Genomic DNA, 14,827 nt, shown 5'->3' on the forward strand with positions numbered 1-14,827 from the left:
CGGATCCGCTTTATTCATTTCAGACTTTACATAGTCTAGTGATATCATTCAACTTGACAACAATTCTTTGACGGTCTTATGCCTCAAACGAATGTGTCTTTCTTCCCATTTTAGGCATGGTTGTTTGCAACAACGATTGCAACTAAAGGAGCCTAAATGAGTTAGCTTCCCCCACAGTAGAATATCTGCAAGTACACTCCTCAACCATTTTGCTTCATAACCTGCTTATTCAATAGCAATAAATTCATATTCTATATTAGTCATAACAGTCAGTACAAGATTGCTTGCAAGATTTCCAAGATACAGCTCTATCCCCTAGGGTGAAGACACAACCACTACTAGAGTGAATTTTATAATTGTCAGATACCAAATAGGCATCACATAATCCCTCCAACACTCCTGAAAATTTGGAGTAGTGCAAACTCCAATCAATGGTACACATATGGTACAGAAGCAATCATCTTATGGCATCCCAATAATTATTACTTGGGCTATGATTTTGGAATTGTATTTTGAAAATGTGTTTAATTGGAGCCTGAGGTTAAGATTTGGCCCAAGGTTTGTATCTTTGAATTGGAAGTTCGAAATAGAAATTGAACTCGGGGATTGAATTTGTATGGATTTGAATTATGAATTGGAGTTGGATTTTCGGAATTAGGAATTGTTTGGATTGGAATTGTGTTTGCTTTGGGATTTATACTTGAATTTTGAACGAAAGTTCGGAATTGAATCGAATATTATTATGTCATTTGCAACTGGTAGCGTGCACTTAGAAATTAACCACCCAAATCTATTGGCGGTATCGTCATTGGACTCTAGGGGAGACATAAATTAGGTGTCTACATGAGGGCGAGATCTAGATAGTTGGGAAGGATTCTCGCCAAACTCCTCAAGAAATGTCCGGAGTGTCTGAATCCTCCCCAGGAACATCCTCAATTTGGGAAGGAATTCCCCTTAACGGAAAAACATCGGACACAATGAAATTCAATTCCTCCATTTCGTGGGGTCATCTAACCCGACTACATAGCGTAGGCAATTGCGCGGGTCAACCACCTCCTCCTCTCTCCTAGAAAAAAAAAAGCACCCGAAGGTTCGCCACGATTAGTAACACGAAGTCGAGTCATCGCAGAAAACCCAAAAACCAACGTTTCGGAATTAAGGAAAGTAGAGAAAAAGGATAAATGTAAAAAATTACCTTTTTAACGTCGCCACGAATTACCGTCGTCAACAACCAGGGAATGCAGCAAGCAATTCACGAAGAAAAACGCGGATACACACGAAAATGTTGAAAAAGGGCGGAGAGACAATGAGAAAATTTGAGAAACGAAATAATGATTGAAAACCAGGAATTTGATTTATATATCAAAATCAAAGTGGAGGAGTCCAAAAGGCAAGTCAATCAATGAGCGGCAAGTTGGAAGATCAAGGGACTGAACTACCTAAAAATTCAAAATTTCGAATTTGGTGCCCGAATTTCAGCTCTATTTTAACCCGCCCGACTTCTACAAAACGACACGTGCGGATGGGCGGGCAAGTTGTTGGGGCCCAAATTGGCTTCCCACTGTGGGCCTGTTTATCCTTTTCTTGCCCCAAAGGGAACCAATGGCCTAATAAACAAACATGAAATTCGGGGCTAAGTCCACAATACCAAGGCATGACTTTACGGGCCCAAAGACCAAGCAGCCCAAATGTATATTTAATACCCCTGTAAATACCAATTATTTCCCATTGTAGAAAGAAGCTTGATATTTATTACATTATACTTATTATATTAGCATCAAAAAAAACATATACTTATTATATTGAGAAATAAATTACAGAGTACCTTTATTTACTTGTTTTAATCTGCGTTATTAAGATCATTAAGGCTATTTACCGAGTTAGGTCCAACACTCGGAGGACATAATCTACCTTCTTTATGATTGTTTATTACTTGTTTACATAATCTACCTTCTTTATGATTGTTTATTACTTGTTTTAATCTGCGTTATTAAGATCATTAAGACTATTTACCGAGTTAGGTCCAACACTCGGAGGACATAATCTACCTTCTTTATGATTGTTTACGCCCGTAACAGTATGGTACGATGTGAAAATGATTTCTAGCTATTTGTCCCTCATTCATCATGTGATGGTCCATTGGAGGATCAGCCAACTGGGTACTAATGGGCCAAGGTGGCACAAGCTCGTAATCCTTCCACTGACAAGAGCGGGAGGTTTTCGTTGCTCTGTGAAACCAGCCTGACGCGGTCCCCTCCACTCTAAGGCCCATGAAGATCAGGCCTTCGCCCGACCCACATTCATCATGTGAATCTTATACGCGAAGTATAACAAGTTAACAACATTACTGCTCTTAGAAAATTATACAACATAAAAATAATATTAAAAAGTGATGGTCCATTGGAGGATCAGCCAACTGGGTACTAATGGGCCAAGGTGGCACAAGCTCGTAATCCTTCCACTGACAAGAGCGGGAGGTTTTCGTTGCTCTGTGAAACCAGCCTGACGCGGTCCCCTCCACTCTAAGGCCCATGAAGATCAGGCCTTCGCCCGACCCACATTCATCATGTGAATCTTATACGCGAAGTATAACAAGTTAACAACATTACTGCTCTTAGAAAATTATACAACATAAAAATAATATTAAAAAGTGATGGTCCATTGGAGGATCAGCCAACTGGGTACTAATGGGCCAAGGTGGCACAAGCTCGTAATCCTTCCACTGACAAGAGCGGGAGGTTTTCGTTGCTCTGTGAAACCAGCCTCACGCGGTCCCCTCCACTCTAAGGCCCATGAAGATCAGGCCTTCGCCCGACCCACATTCATCATGTGAATCTTATACGCGAAGTATAACAAGTTAACAACATTACTGCTCTTAGAAAATTATACAACATAAAAATAATATTAAAAAGTGATGGTCCATTGGAGGATCAGCCAACTGGGTACTAATGGGCCAAGGTGGCACAAGCTCGTAATCCTTCCACTGACAAGAGCGGGAGGTTTTCGTTGCTCTGTGAAACCAGCCTCACGCGGTCCCCTCCACTCTAAGGCCCATGAAGATCAGGCCTTCGCCCGACCCACATTCATCATGTGAATCTTATACGCGAAGTATAACAAGTTAACAACATTACTGCTCTTAGAAAATTATACAACATAAAAATAATATTAAAAAGTGATGGTCCATTGGAGGATCAGCCAACTGGGTACTAATGGGCCAAGGTGGCACAAGCTCGTAATCCTTCCACTGACAAGAGCGGGAGGTTTTCGTTGCTCTGTGAAACCAGCCTCACGCGGTCCCCTCCACTCTAAGGCCCATGAAGATCAGGCCTTCGCCCGACCCACATTCATCATGTGAATCTTATACGCGAAGTATAACAAGTTAACAACATTACTGCTCTTAGAAAATTATACAACATAAAAATAATATTAAAAAGTGATGGTCCATTGGAGGATCAGCCAACTGGGTACTAATGGGCCAAGGTGGCACAAGCTCGTAATCCTTCCACTGACAAGAGCGGGAGGTTTTCGTTGCTCTGTGAAACCAGCCTGACGCGGTCCCCTCCACTCTAAGGCCCATGAAGATCAGGCCTTCGCCCGACCCACATTCATCATGTGAATCTTATACGCGAAGTATAACAAGTTAACAACATTACTGCTCTTAGAAAATTATACAACATAAAAATAATATTAAAAAGTGATGGTCCATTGGAGGATCAGCCAACTGGGTACTAATGGGCCAAGGTGGCACAAGCTCGTAATCCTTCCACTGACAAGAGCGGGAGGTTTTCGTTGCTCTGTGAAACCAGCCTGACGCGGTCCCCTCCACTCTAAGGCCCATGAAGATCAGGCCTTCGCCCGACCCACATTCATCATGTGAATCTTATACGCGAAGTATAACAAGTTAACAACATTACTGCTCTTAGAAAATTATACAACATAAAAATAATATTAAAAAGTGATGGTCCATTGGAGGATCAGCCAACTGGGTACTAATGGGCCAAGGTGGCACAAGCTCGTAATCCTTCCACTGACAAGAGCGGGAGGTTTTCGTTGCTCTGTGAAACCAGCCTCACGCGGTCCCCTCCACTCTAAGGCCCATGAAGATCAGGCCTTCGCCCGACCCACATTCATCATGTGAATCTTATACGCGAAGTATAACAAGTTAACAACATTACTGCTCTTAGAAAATTATACAACATAAAAATAATATTAAAAAGTGATGGTCCATTGGAGGATCAGCCAACTGGGTACTAATGGGCCAAGGTGGCACAAGCTCGTAATCCTTCCACTGACAAGAGCGGGAGGTTTTCGTTGCTCTGTGAAACCAGCCTCACGCGGTCCCCTCCACTCTAAGGCCCATGAAGATCAGGCCTTCGCCCGACCCACATTCATCATGTGAATCTTATACGCGAAGTATAACAAGTTAACAACATTACTGCTCTTAGAAAATTATACAACATAAAAATAATATTAAAAAGTGATGGTCCATTGGAGGATCAGCCAACTGGGTACTAATGGGCCAAGGTGGCACAAGCTCGTAATCCTTCCACTGACAAGAGCGGGAGGTTTTCGTTGCTCTGTGAAACCAGCCTCACGCGGTCCCCTCCACTCTAAGGCCCATGAAGATCAGGCCTTCGCCCGACCCACATTCATCATGTGAATCTTATACGCGAAGTATAACAAGTTAACAACATTACTGCTCTTAGAAAATTATACAACATAAAAATAATATTAAAAAGTGATGGTCCATTGGAGGATCAGCCAACTGGGTACTAATGGGCCAAGGTGGCACAAGCTCGTAATCCTTCCACTGACAAGAGCGGGAGGTTTTCGTTGCTCTGTGAAACCAGCCTCACGCGGTCCCCTCCACTCTAAGGCCCATGAAGATCAGGCCTTCGCCCGACCCACATTCATCATGTGAATCTTATACGCGAAGTATAACAAGTTAACAACATTACTGCTCTTAGAAAATTATACAACATAAAAATAATATTAAAAAGTGATGGTCCATTGGAGGATCAGCCAACTGGGTACTAATGGGCCAAGGTGGCACAAGCTCGTAATCCTTCCACTGACAAGAGCGGGAGGTTTTCGTTGCTCTGTGAAACCAGCCTCACGCGGTCCCCTCCACTCTAAGGCCCATGAAGATCAGGCCTTCGCCCGACCCACATTCATCATGTGAATCTTATACGCGAAGTATAACAAGTTAACAACATTACTGCTCTTAGAAAATTATACAACATAAAAATAATATTAAAAAGTGATGGTCCATTGGAGGATCAGCCAACTGGGTACTAATGGGCCAAGGTGGCACAAGCTCGTAATCCTTCCACTGACAAGAGCGGGAGGTTTTCGTTGCTCTGTGAAACCAGCCTCACGCGGTCCCCTCCACTCTAAGGCCCATGAAGATCAGGCCTTCGCCCGACCCACATTCATCATGTGAATCTTATACGCGAAGTATAACAAGTTAACAACATTACTGCTCTTAGAAAATTATACAACATAAAAATAATATTAAAAAGTGATGGTCCATTGGAGGATCAGCCAACTGGGTACTAATGGGCCAAGGTGGCACAAGCTCGTAATCCTTCCACTGACAAGAGCGGGAGGTTTTCGTTGCTCTGTGAAACCAGCCTCACGCGGTCCCCTCCACTCTAAGGCCCATGAAGATCAGGCCTTCGCCCGACCCACATTCATCATGTGAATCTTATACGCGAAGTATAACAAGTTAACAACATTACTGCTCTTAGAAAATTATACAACATAAAAATAATATTAAAAAGTGATGGTCCATTGGAGGATCAGCCAACTGGGTACTAATGGGCCAAGGTGGCACAAGCTCGTAATCCTTCCACTGACAAGAGCGGGAGGTTTTCGTTGCTCTGTGAAACCAGCCTCACGCGGTCCCCTCCACTCTAAGGCCCATGAAGATCAGGCCTTCGCCCGACCCACATTCATCATGTGAATCTTATACGCGAAGTATAACAAGTTAACAACATTACTGCTCTTAGAAAATTATACGTAATCCTTCCACTGACAAGAGCGGGAGGTTTTCGTTGCTCTGTGAAACCAGCCTGACGCGGTCCCCTCCACTCTAAGGCCCATGAAGATCAGGCCTTCGCCCGACCCACATTCATCATGTGAATCTTATACGCGAAGTATAACAAGTTAACAACATTACTGCTCTTAGAAAATTATACAACATAAAAATAATATTAAAAAGTGATGGTCCATTGGAGGATCAGCCAACTGGGTACTAATGGGCCAAGGTGGCACAAGCTCGTAATCCTTCCACTGACAAGAGCGGGAGGTTTTCGTTGCTCTGTGAAACCAGCCTCACGCGGTCCCCTCCACTCTAAGGCCCATGAAGATCAGGCCTTCGCCCGACCCACATTCATCATGTGAATCTTATACGCGAAGTATAACAAGTTAACAACATTACTGCTCTTAGAAAATTATACAACATAAAAATAATATTAAAAAGTGATGGTCCATTGGAGGATCAGCCAACTGGGTACTAATGGGCCAAGGTGGCACAAGCTTGTAATCCTTCCACTGACAAGAGCGGGAGGTTTTCGTTGCTCTGTGAAACCAGTCTCACGCGGTCCCCTCCACTCTAAGGCCCATGAAGATCAGGCCTTCGCCCGACCCACATGGACCAAACTCTCAACTTGGATAGGGCGAGCCTGCATATTACCAGCCACAGACCCGACCCAGAGAGCTGAAATCCTGTTCCATCACCTTAATGCTCCCACTTGGGTCACAAGCTCACGTTACTAAGCTCAGCGATAATCATAGTGCTTGTGCGGATATATAAAGTACGAATATAAACGCAATTCTTTCAATGTGGGAGATTCTTATTTTATTAGGCTCTGAACATAATTAGCTCTGAACATTTGTTTCTGATTATTTCATTGTTTCTGTGTAGATTATTGCTGTGAGATGAGGGTGATGATGAAATCGATCTCCTCCCAGAAATTTCATCCAGACCCAAGGAAATAGAGATGAAAGTCGATACGAGTTAACAAGTATGTTCTTTATAGTATTACACACCAGGTCTCTACTCTCTAGGAAGAGAGAATGAGCTTCTATTTGCTAATGGTGTATCTTGTAGACTTGAGGATAGCCTAAATTGTTAGTTTTTCAGAAGTAAGATCATGTAAGGAACTGATTTAAAGGAAGGTAGATTAGACGTTTGGTGATAATGATTTTAGAAGAACAAAGCTAGGAGAGTGCAATATATTATATATATGTGAAAACAAGTGAGTGAATGAGATATTGAGATTGATTATTTGATTCATGGTTTCACGCTAAATTTTGATTGCAGAAAAAGGGCGATTTTTACGTGATTAAACATGTTGTATACAGTACACTCGTTTTATATATAAGAACTATTCGAAAATGAAACTTTACAACGTGTATGTGTAATTAGTTCCTTATCTATAGCTTATTAAATCCTTTCGTTGCTCTATCGGTGTAAATTTCATCTTTCGAAATCAAACTTTAATCTTAGCAATGTAGTTGGGAATGAGATTGATAAATTGGATCGGGAAACACAAGGAAACAACTTGAACGTACAATGGGTATTTGCACAAGGTAGTCATCTCAACTGCATAAAAACTAGATTCGAAAAAGCAGTGGCTTTTATGTGATTTAGTGTGATTATACGTGCTGGATACAGTACACTCGTTTTAATCTCGTCCTTCAAAATCAAACTTTAATCTTTATTAATTGTAGTTAAAAATGAGATTGATAAATTGATTAGGAAAAAAAAGGCAAAAACATATAATTCGGGTATTTGTATACAAGGTAGACATTTCAAACTCTTAAAAAGTTAATTCGATAAAACGGCGATTTTTATATGATTTTGGGTGATTAAACATATTGTATATAACACGCTCGTTGTATGTATGCGATAATATAGGTGTAAAACAAAACATCAAATTTAGAGTATCCAAAGAATCAAAGAGTGTTGTTAACACAAACTCACTGATCTTATTTTGATTTTAGCAAGCAAATTACTTGTACAAAATAACAAAACAATTTCCACGTGGCGACATTTGAACGGCCGAAATTACAATCCAATCCAAATAAATGTAATAAAACAACTACATGTCATCCACTAATTGGTTACCACCATATCCAAATATAATCCAACTAGGACCCCACATCAGATAAGGTGTTTTACAACAAAATCCACCATCCACCTCACAACTTCTCTTCATACTGAATTATATTTTCCCAATATTTTCTCAACCCAAATTAACACCCATATACACTTAGCTAAAGGAAGAAAAAACAGAGAGAGATGGCTCAAGCTATGGCTTCAATGGCTGGATTACGCGGCGCATCACAAGCTGTATTGGAAGGTAGTCTCCAGATCAGCGGCTCAAACCGGCTTAGTGGGCCTACTACGAGCCGTGTTGCTGTCCCGAAAATGGGCTTAAACATCCGAGCTCAGCAAGTGTCAGCTGAGGCTGAGACTAGCCGCCGAGCTATGTTGGGCTTCGTCGCAGCTGGTTTGGCTTCTGGTTCGTTTGTTAAGGCTGTTCTTGCTGAGGCCAGGCCCATCGTTGTTGGCCCACCACCACCACTATCCGGTGGTCTTCGTAAGTGTTCATCCCCATTTAATCTTATGTATCTTCAACAGTTCTAGCATTCAACTAGCGTACAATAAATTGATTGTATATCGGATAATTTAATCAATTTTTTGGTAACTTCTAACATAACTTTTTATTGTATACCGGGTGTAATTAAGAATTTGTGAAGTCTCGTTTTATCTTTTATGCTTTTTACTCCATCCGTACCTAAATGTTTTTCTCATTTGCCATTTTACGCGGTAATTAAGAAGAAAGGAAACTAAACAACATTGAGAATTGATATGCACTTATTGTTGTATTTTATGGGGAGTTTTGTCTTTTCTAATTTTTTAACAAGAAAACAAAACAACTTTTAGAGTTTCGACTTGTGAGAGTCGATAGAATTTAAGGAATTAAAGTGTCAACTCATCAATCCATCAACACTTAAACTAACCAATGAGATTACATGATTTTATATTGATAAACCAATAAAATTACAAGGCTAAAAAGGAAATAAAACAAATGAGAATATCTTTTTAAAATACTTAAAAAGGAAATGAGAAAAACATTTAGGTGCAGAGGAAGTAGTTTTGTACGTGTATGGTATCTCTTATGTAATAGGAGTTTTGAAATTTTAGTACATTGGATGGTAATGAAACAAGCATGATCAAGCGGGGAAGTTGACCCGTGAGTGGTTTGGTTCAGGTCCAGTAGGATCTTTCATCTTACTTACCTAAAAATAAAATTAATCCAGCGGCGAACATCATTAGAGAAGCTAGAAATAACATGTATGGAGTAGTCGACTATATTATACCATTGATGCTTTATAGGTGACACACAAGTACACAACACAAACAATGTGCATAAATATATGTAAAAAAAACATTTAGTGTTGCGTTTAACATTTTCCTAAATATTTTATTTTACGTGGTGAGCAGCCGGAACAGAAAACTCGGACCAAGCAAGAGACGGTACCTTGCCTTACACCAAGGACAGGTTCTACCTTCAACCTCTGCCTCCTACTGAGGCAGCCCAAAGAGCAAAAGTATCCGCCTCTGAAATCCTCAACGTGAAGCAATTCATCGACAGGAAGGCATGGCCATCTCTACAGAATGACTTACGTCTTAGGGCATCATACCTTCGTTATGACCTCAAGACTGTCATCTCTGCTAAGCCTAAGGATGAGAAGAAATCACTCCAAGAACTCACTAGCAAGCTCTTCAGCAGTATCGACAATGTGAGTCACTCTTTATAATCTGTATTTGGTCGTTTTGGTTATCAATTTGAAACTTCCATTCTTGGAAGTTTGGACCGATCAACTATAGTCTGGCCCGCTGGCCCAGACCCAAACAGCCCGAAAATGTGTGGGTATGGAAAGCCTCAAATATGCATTTTAACTCAAAGCCCGAAAGAAACTTGTTTCGGCCAGAAAAACCCACACCAAATGGGTTTGGGCATGAGTTTTTGTGTTAAAACCCGGTCCAGCCCGAATTTTGATCAACTCTTATACATCCCCCGTTTCACTAGAGGTGATCAAAATTCGGGTCGGGTCTGGTCGGGCTTTAACACAAAAAAATCATGCCCAAACCCATGTATTTGGTGCTGGCTTTTCAGACCGTAATGGGTATTCGGACTTTTTCGGGACGGGTTCGAGTTTTTGGTCTAAATGCATATTTGAGGTTGCTCAAACCCGTACTTTTTTTGGTCGGGCCATAGATGATCAGGTCTATATCGCACCATTGATTTTTTTACACTATTCACACTACGATTTTGGTCATTTTGTGTGATTCATACATAAGAAAATTGTAGTTATGTGGGGTTATGTTAGATTCGTATCGATATATATATTCTAAATATCAATTTTTTTATAATTTTTACTTACACGTAATTTGAGATTTTCAAGGTAATGGGTTAGAGGGACAAAAGTGAACCATGTTGCGATATTTATGAGATGGGTAAAGTATTATTCAGTCAAAACAAGTAAACAACCTCCTCGCTAATGAGTTTTCGTTGTTTTCATTGTGTAACAGTTGGACCATGCTGCAAAGATAAAGAGCCCTACCGAGGCAGAGAAATACTACGGTCAGACTGTATCCAACATCAATGAAGTTCTTGCCAAGCTCGGTTAATTGTATATTGCGCCTTGTAACCTTGTCTATGAAACCATGCTCTATATTATGAGGAAACCCATTTTGTATGAATGAAAAACCTTTTAATTTATGTGCAATTTTTAATAATCTTGGACTAGAAAATAAAAAATAACATTGGCAAAAACAGATGCAAATAAAGCACCTCAAGTTTTAATCATGAAATCCAAACAACCAACTCGAATGGCTAATTAGAGGATCCAAAATCATCTTTAAATCACAGAATGAGTCTTCAAACTCGAAAATCATCTTTAAATCACATAATGAGTCTTCAAAAATATTGTAAATAGTCATTATTGTCATTTAAGCAAAAAAAAGAAAAATATCTTGAAAATGCGAATCGAGATTAACCTAAGAAGATAGATCTGACGAGGCTATATTTATCATTATAAATCACAATGGATAATCAAATGAGAGAGTGTGACTAATTTAGAAGTCCAAAAGTTGCAATATTCGTGAAATCAAAGAATCAAACAACATTCATGGTAGCAACAAAAAGATTTCAGAACTGAATGGACACATATCTGCAATGGCAGAATGAAATGAAGGTAGATACTTTCATATTCAAAGCAGCACAAAGTCTACTATCAAGTCAATGCAAGTAAAATGACAAATATACCCTACAAAATCGGCCGATCCCATTCTTACAAGAACATTACAAATTCACATTACTACAATAAAAAAAATCTCCCTTTTATGCAAGTGATTCTGTTGAAGCTTCCATGTTTGTACCGAAAAGTAATGAGAAATATTTCATGTAGCCTGCAAATTCATGGGGTGTACAAACTTCTTGTTGGAAAATGTGACCAATTTCATTGAACTTAGCACTTACAGAGTGGGACAAGGTAGCACAGAGAAGCCTGAAAGAGTATTCCTACTCAAGTATTCAAATCCTCTTCAAAATCTGCAATTTGCAAGAATACAATCTACATGTAATGCTTAGAAGAAGAAGAAAATTACACAACAGAAATAACAGCTAACAAAATTCCTTTCTATGAATCCACCTAAAAGTATCAGAAGATAATGTTGACCACTAACCAGAGATGCTCAACCTATCTTTTATGCCTTTCAAGCTCTCTACAAATAACTCAATACAAGCTCTCTGCAAATAACTCAATAGTTGTCTTCACTCTTCAGCCACACCAATCTTGGCCAACCTCTCTTTTGTTTTCAACCACTTTGTTGCAACCCAGATAATAAACTAACGCCTTGTATGGTAATAAACCTATTCCGACAAGGGCTACCGCCGCAACATCTAGCAGACCTCCACTCCCTTCTCGAGAAGAGCTCGCCGCAACCATGACTATCATGCAAAACTTTCTCTTCAATGAGAAAGAACAGGCACAGGCGGCGGATCGCCGAGAAGCGAGGAGAATCAGGCGACAACTTCTGTTGAACAGGCCACCGCCTAACGAAGATACTGCGAGACCCGAACGCACTCTCCCTACGATGTCGGGAACACACTTGACGACAAGATGGAGAGAGAGTACATGAGATACACAACAAAGGGCAGAACAGCAGCCAGAATGGTTTGAAACACCGTCTCCAACACCGCAAGCTCTCCAAAGCGGGGCAAGTGACCGCACTCGGATCCGAAGCTCGGTACACAGCAGGTTGCGACCTTCGGTCCATGATAGGCTGGGCAGCACCAGTGGGTGCAGTAGGCAACCCGAAGCCAGTGGCCGGTCGAGAAGGAGAAGGAGGAATGACCGAACTCCTAGCCCCCTACACGCCCCCGAGCAATCCCACAGAGGAAACTCGAAGAGCGAAGGTATCAGGGCGAGGCTAGGAAAGAGGATCATGACCCCAGCATCTTCCCCGTTCTCAAATGATATTGTTATGGAGGAGATCCCTAAAGTTAGGCTACCAGCGCACTTAACATACAGCGGAATCACGGATCCGAGAGATCACGTTATCTCCTACGAGCAGCAAATGTTCCTAAGCCCCTACTCCGAGGCCTGTTGGTGCAAATATTTCCCAACCACGCTAACGGGAGTTACGGGAGAATGGTTCAGGTCGCTGCCGAAGGGATCGATCAAGAGCTGGAAGAAGCTGGAAGAAGCTGAAAAAGAGGTTTTGCGTATAATTCGTGAGGAATAATCGCCCCGAACGAACGACCGCAGAGCTAACCTCCATACAACAAGAAAGAGATGAAAGTCTTCGGGACTTCATGGCCAGATTCATGAAAGAATCAACTAACATCCCGAACCTGCAGCCAGACGTAGCAATCTTCGCCTTGAAGCACGCACTCCGGGAGGGGAAATTCCGGGATAAACTGTCAATGAAAAACCCCTCCAAAATAGCTGACGTACTTCAAATGGCAGATGCATTCATCAGAACAGAAGAGTTCAACAAGGCAGCAGCAAGGTTGAAAGGCCCCTCGGATACGAGGGACACCAAAATGAATCAGAGTAAGCCCGAGGGCAACTCAAGAAAGGGGAAAGAGAAGGTGGGTGCGAGAGAGGCGAGCCTAAAGAAAGATGGAAAGAAGGGCGAATTCCGACCCAAGTACACCAACTACACTCCACTCACTATACCCCGAAGAGAAATTTTCAGCCTCCACAAGGATGATGAGAAATGGAAGCTACCAGACAAGCTCCGTACAAACCCCCTTCGCAGAAACAAGAACAAGTGGTGCGAATTCCACGATGACTTCGGCCATACCACTGAAGAGTGCAACTCGCTGAAGGATAACATCGAGGACCTCATTCGCCGAGGCTACCTAAAGCAATACTTGCTTGACCGAAGAACAGAGAGGGAAGAGAAAGAAAAAGCAACGTCTGGAAAGCTACAAGAACAGGCCCAGAGAAGAGTCCATGAGACCGAAGGGCAAAAGAAAAAACCAAATCTCGTGGTGTTCGGAGGACAAAGATCCGGCCACGCCAGCAAGCAACACTTGAGAGCTCTCTCCCACCGAGTCAACTTCAGCACTGTAGGGGAGAACCAACCTACACCCCCGAACATGACTTTCACTGCTGATGATTGCCTCGGAACCCAGTATAAACACGACGACCCGTTGGTAATTGAAATGGATCTCAACAACCACAACGTCCACAGAGTACTGGTCGATGGAGGGAGCGCCGTCAACATCATCTTCAGAAATTTCTTCGAGCAGCTCATCCTCGAGGAAGGAGAGGAGTCACTGACTAAGGTCAGTTATCCGCTGATCGGCTTCAACGGATCTGCAGCAATTCCCCGAGGAAAGATCACCCTTCCCGTTACCGTTGGCCAGGGCCTAGCGGCAAGAAACGTCCGAGAAGAATTCTTGGTGATGGATTGCCATTCGGTATATAATGTCATCATGGGACGAACCATAATTCACAAGATACAGGAAATCCCATCCACATACCACCAGATGATGATGTACGTCTCGGACGCAGGTTTCGCCGAATGGATAAAAGGTGACCAGGAGGTGGCAAAATCAACCTGTCACACTGCCATCCGAAAGCCGAAGCTAGGAGACAGTCCTAAAGATGAGGATGAGAAAAGATTCCACCCCCCCCGAGAGAGGAAAATAATACAAAGAGAAGAAAGACAGGGCCGAGCAGTCTGATAAAACCCGCAGAGGTTGATGCTCGACCAGAAACCCTTTCCCCCGAACCAGATCAAGAAATGGAGGACATCCCCCTGGAGGATGACTCAGACAAAAGTGTCTGAATAGGCAAAGGCCTAAGCTCGGGACTCTGAATCGATCTGATCCAGTTGTTGAGGGATCACAAATATATTTTCGCATGGTCAGCAGCCGATATGCCAGGGATAGATCCGGAGATGATCTGTCACAAGCTGGATGTCAATGCCGAGGCTCAGCCAATCAAACAGAAAAAAAGGAATTACTCCTCGGAGAAGAACAAAGCCATCGTCGAAGAGGTAAAGAAACTGCAAGAGGCAGGTTTCATTGAGCCATTCATTGAAGGAAATAATGCCCTTGGTCCAAGTATGCATTCTATGTTAAGTCTAATAAATGCGGTTCAGTATTAATTAACAAGTTAATAATTCAGTGAGATCAAGTGAGCTGAATGCCTAGCTAGAGGCCGCTTCAGTTCAAGTGGAATTAATGATATTAATCAACAGCTTACTCTTGACTGAACCCGTAGGGTCACA

The 14,827-nt window shown here is 41.9% G+C and overlaps 2 protein-coding genes across 2 annotated transcripts; both read left to right on the plus strand.

The window, feature by feature from the left end:
* Positions 1-8,069: 8,069 nt before the first annotated feature.
* On the plus strand, positions 8,070-10,851 carry LOC110789702 (oxygen-evolving enhancer protein 3, chloroplastic-like). Its single transcript, NM_001426401.1, has 3 exons — positions 8,070-8,609; positions 9,518-9,816; positions 10,610-10,851. Exons 1-3 carry the CDS (start codon positions 8,309-8,311, stop codon positions 10,706-10,708), a joined length of 699 nt encoding a protein of 232 aa, NP_001413330.1. The 5' UTR covers positions 8,070-8,308; the 3' UTR covers positions 10,709-10,851.
* Positions 10,852-12,896: 2,045 nt separating this feature from the next.
* On the plus strand, positions 12,897-14,279 carry LOC110789686 (uncharacterized). Its single transcript, XM_056831958.1, has 2 exons — positions 12,897-13,357; positions 13,475-14,279. Exons 1-2 carry the CDS (start codon positions 12,897-12,899, stop codon positions 14,277-14,279), a joined length of 1,266 nt encoding a protein of 421 aa, XP_056687936.1.
* Positions 14,280-14,827: the final 548 nt, after the last annotated feature.

Source organism: Spinacia oleracea, chromosome 6 (genome assembly GCF_020520425.1).
Source record: "Spinacia oleracea cultivar Varoflay chromosome 6, BTI_SOV_V1, whole genome shotgun sequence".
Taxonomy (NCBI): Eukaryota; Viridiplantae; Streptophyta; class Magnoliopsida; order Caryophyllales; family Amaranthaceae; genus Spinacia; species Spinacia oleracea.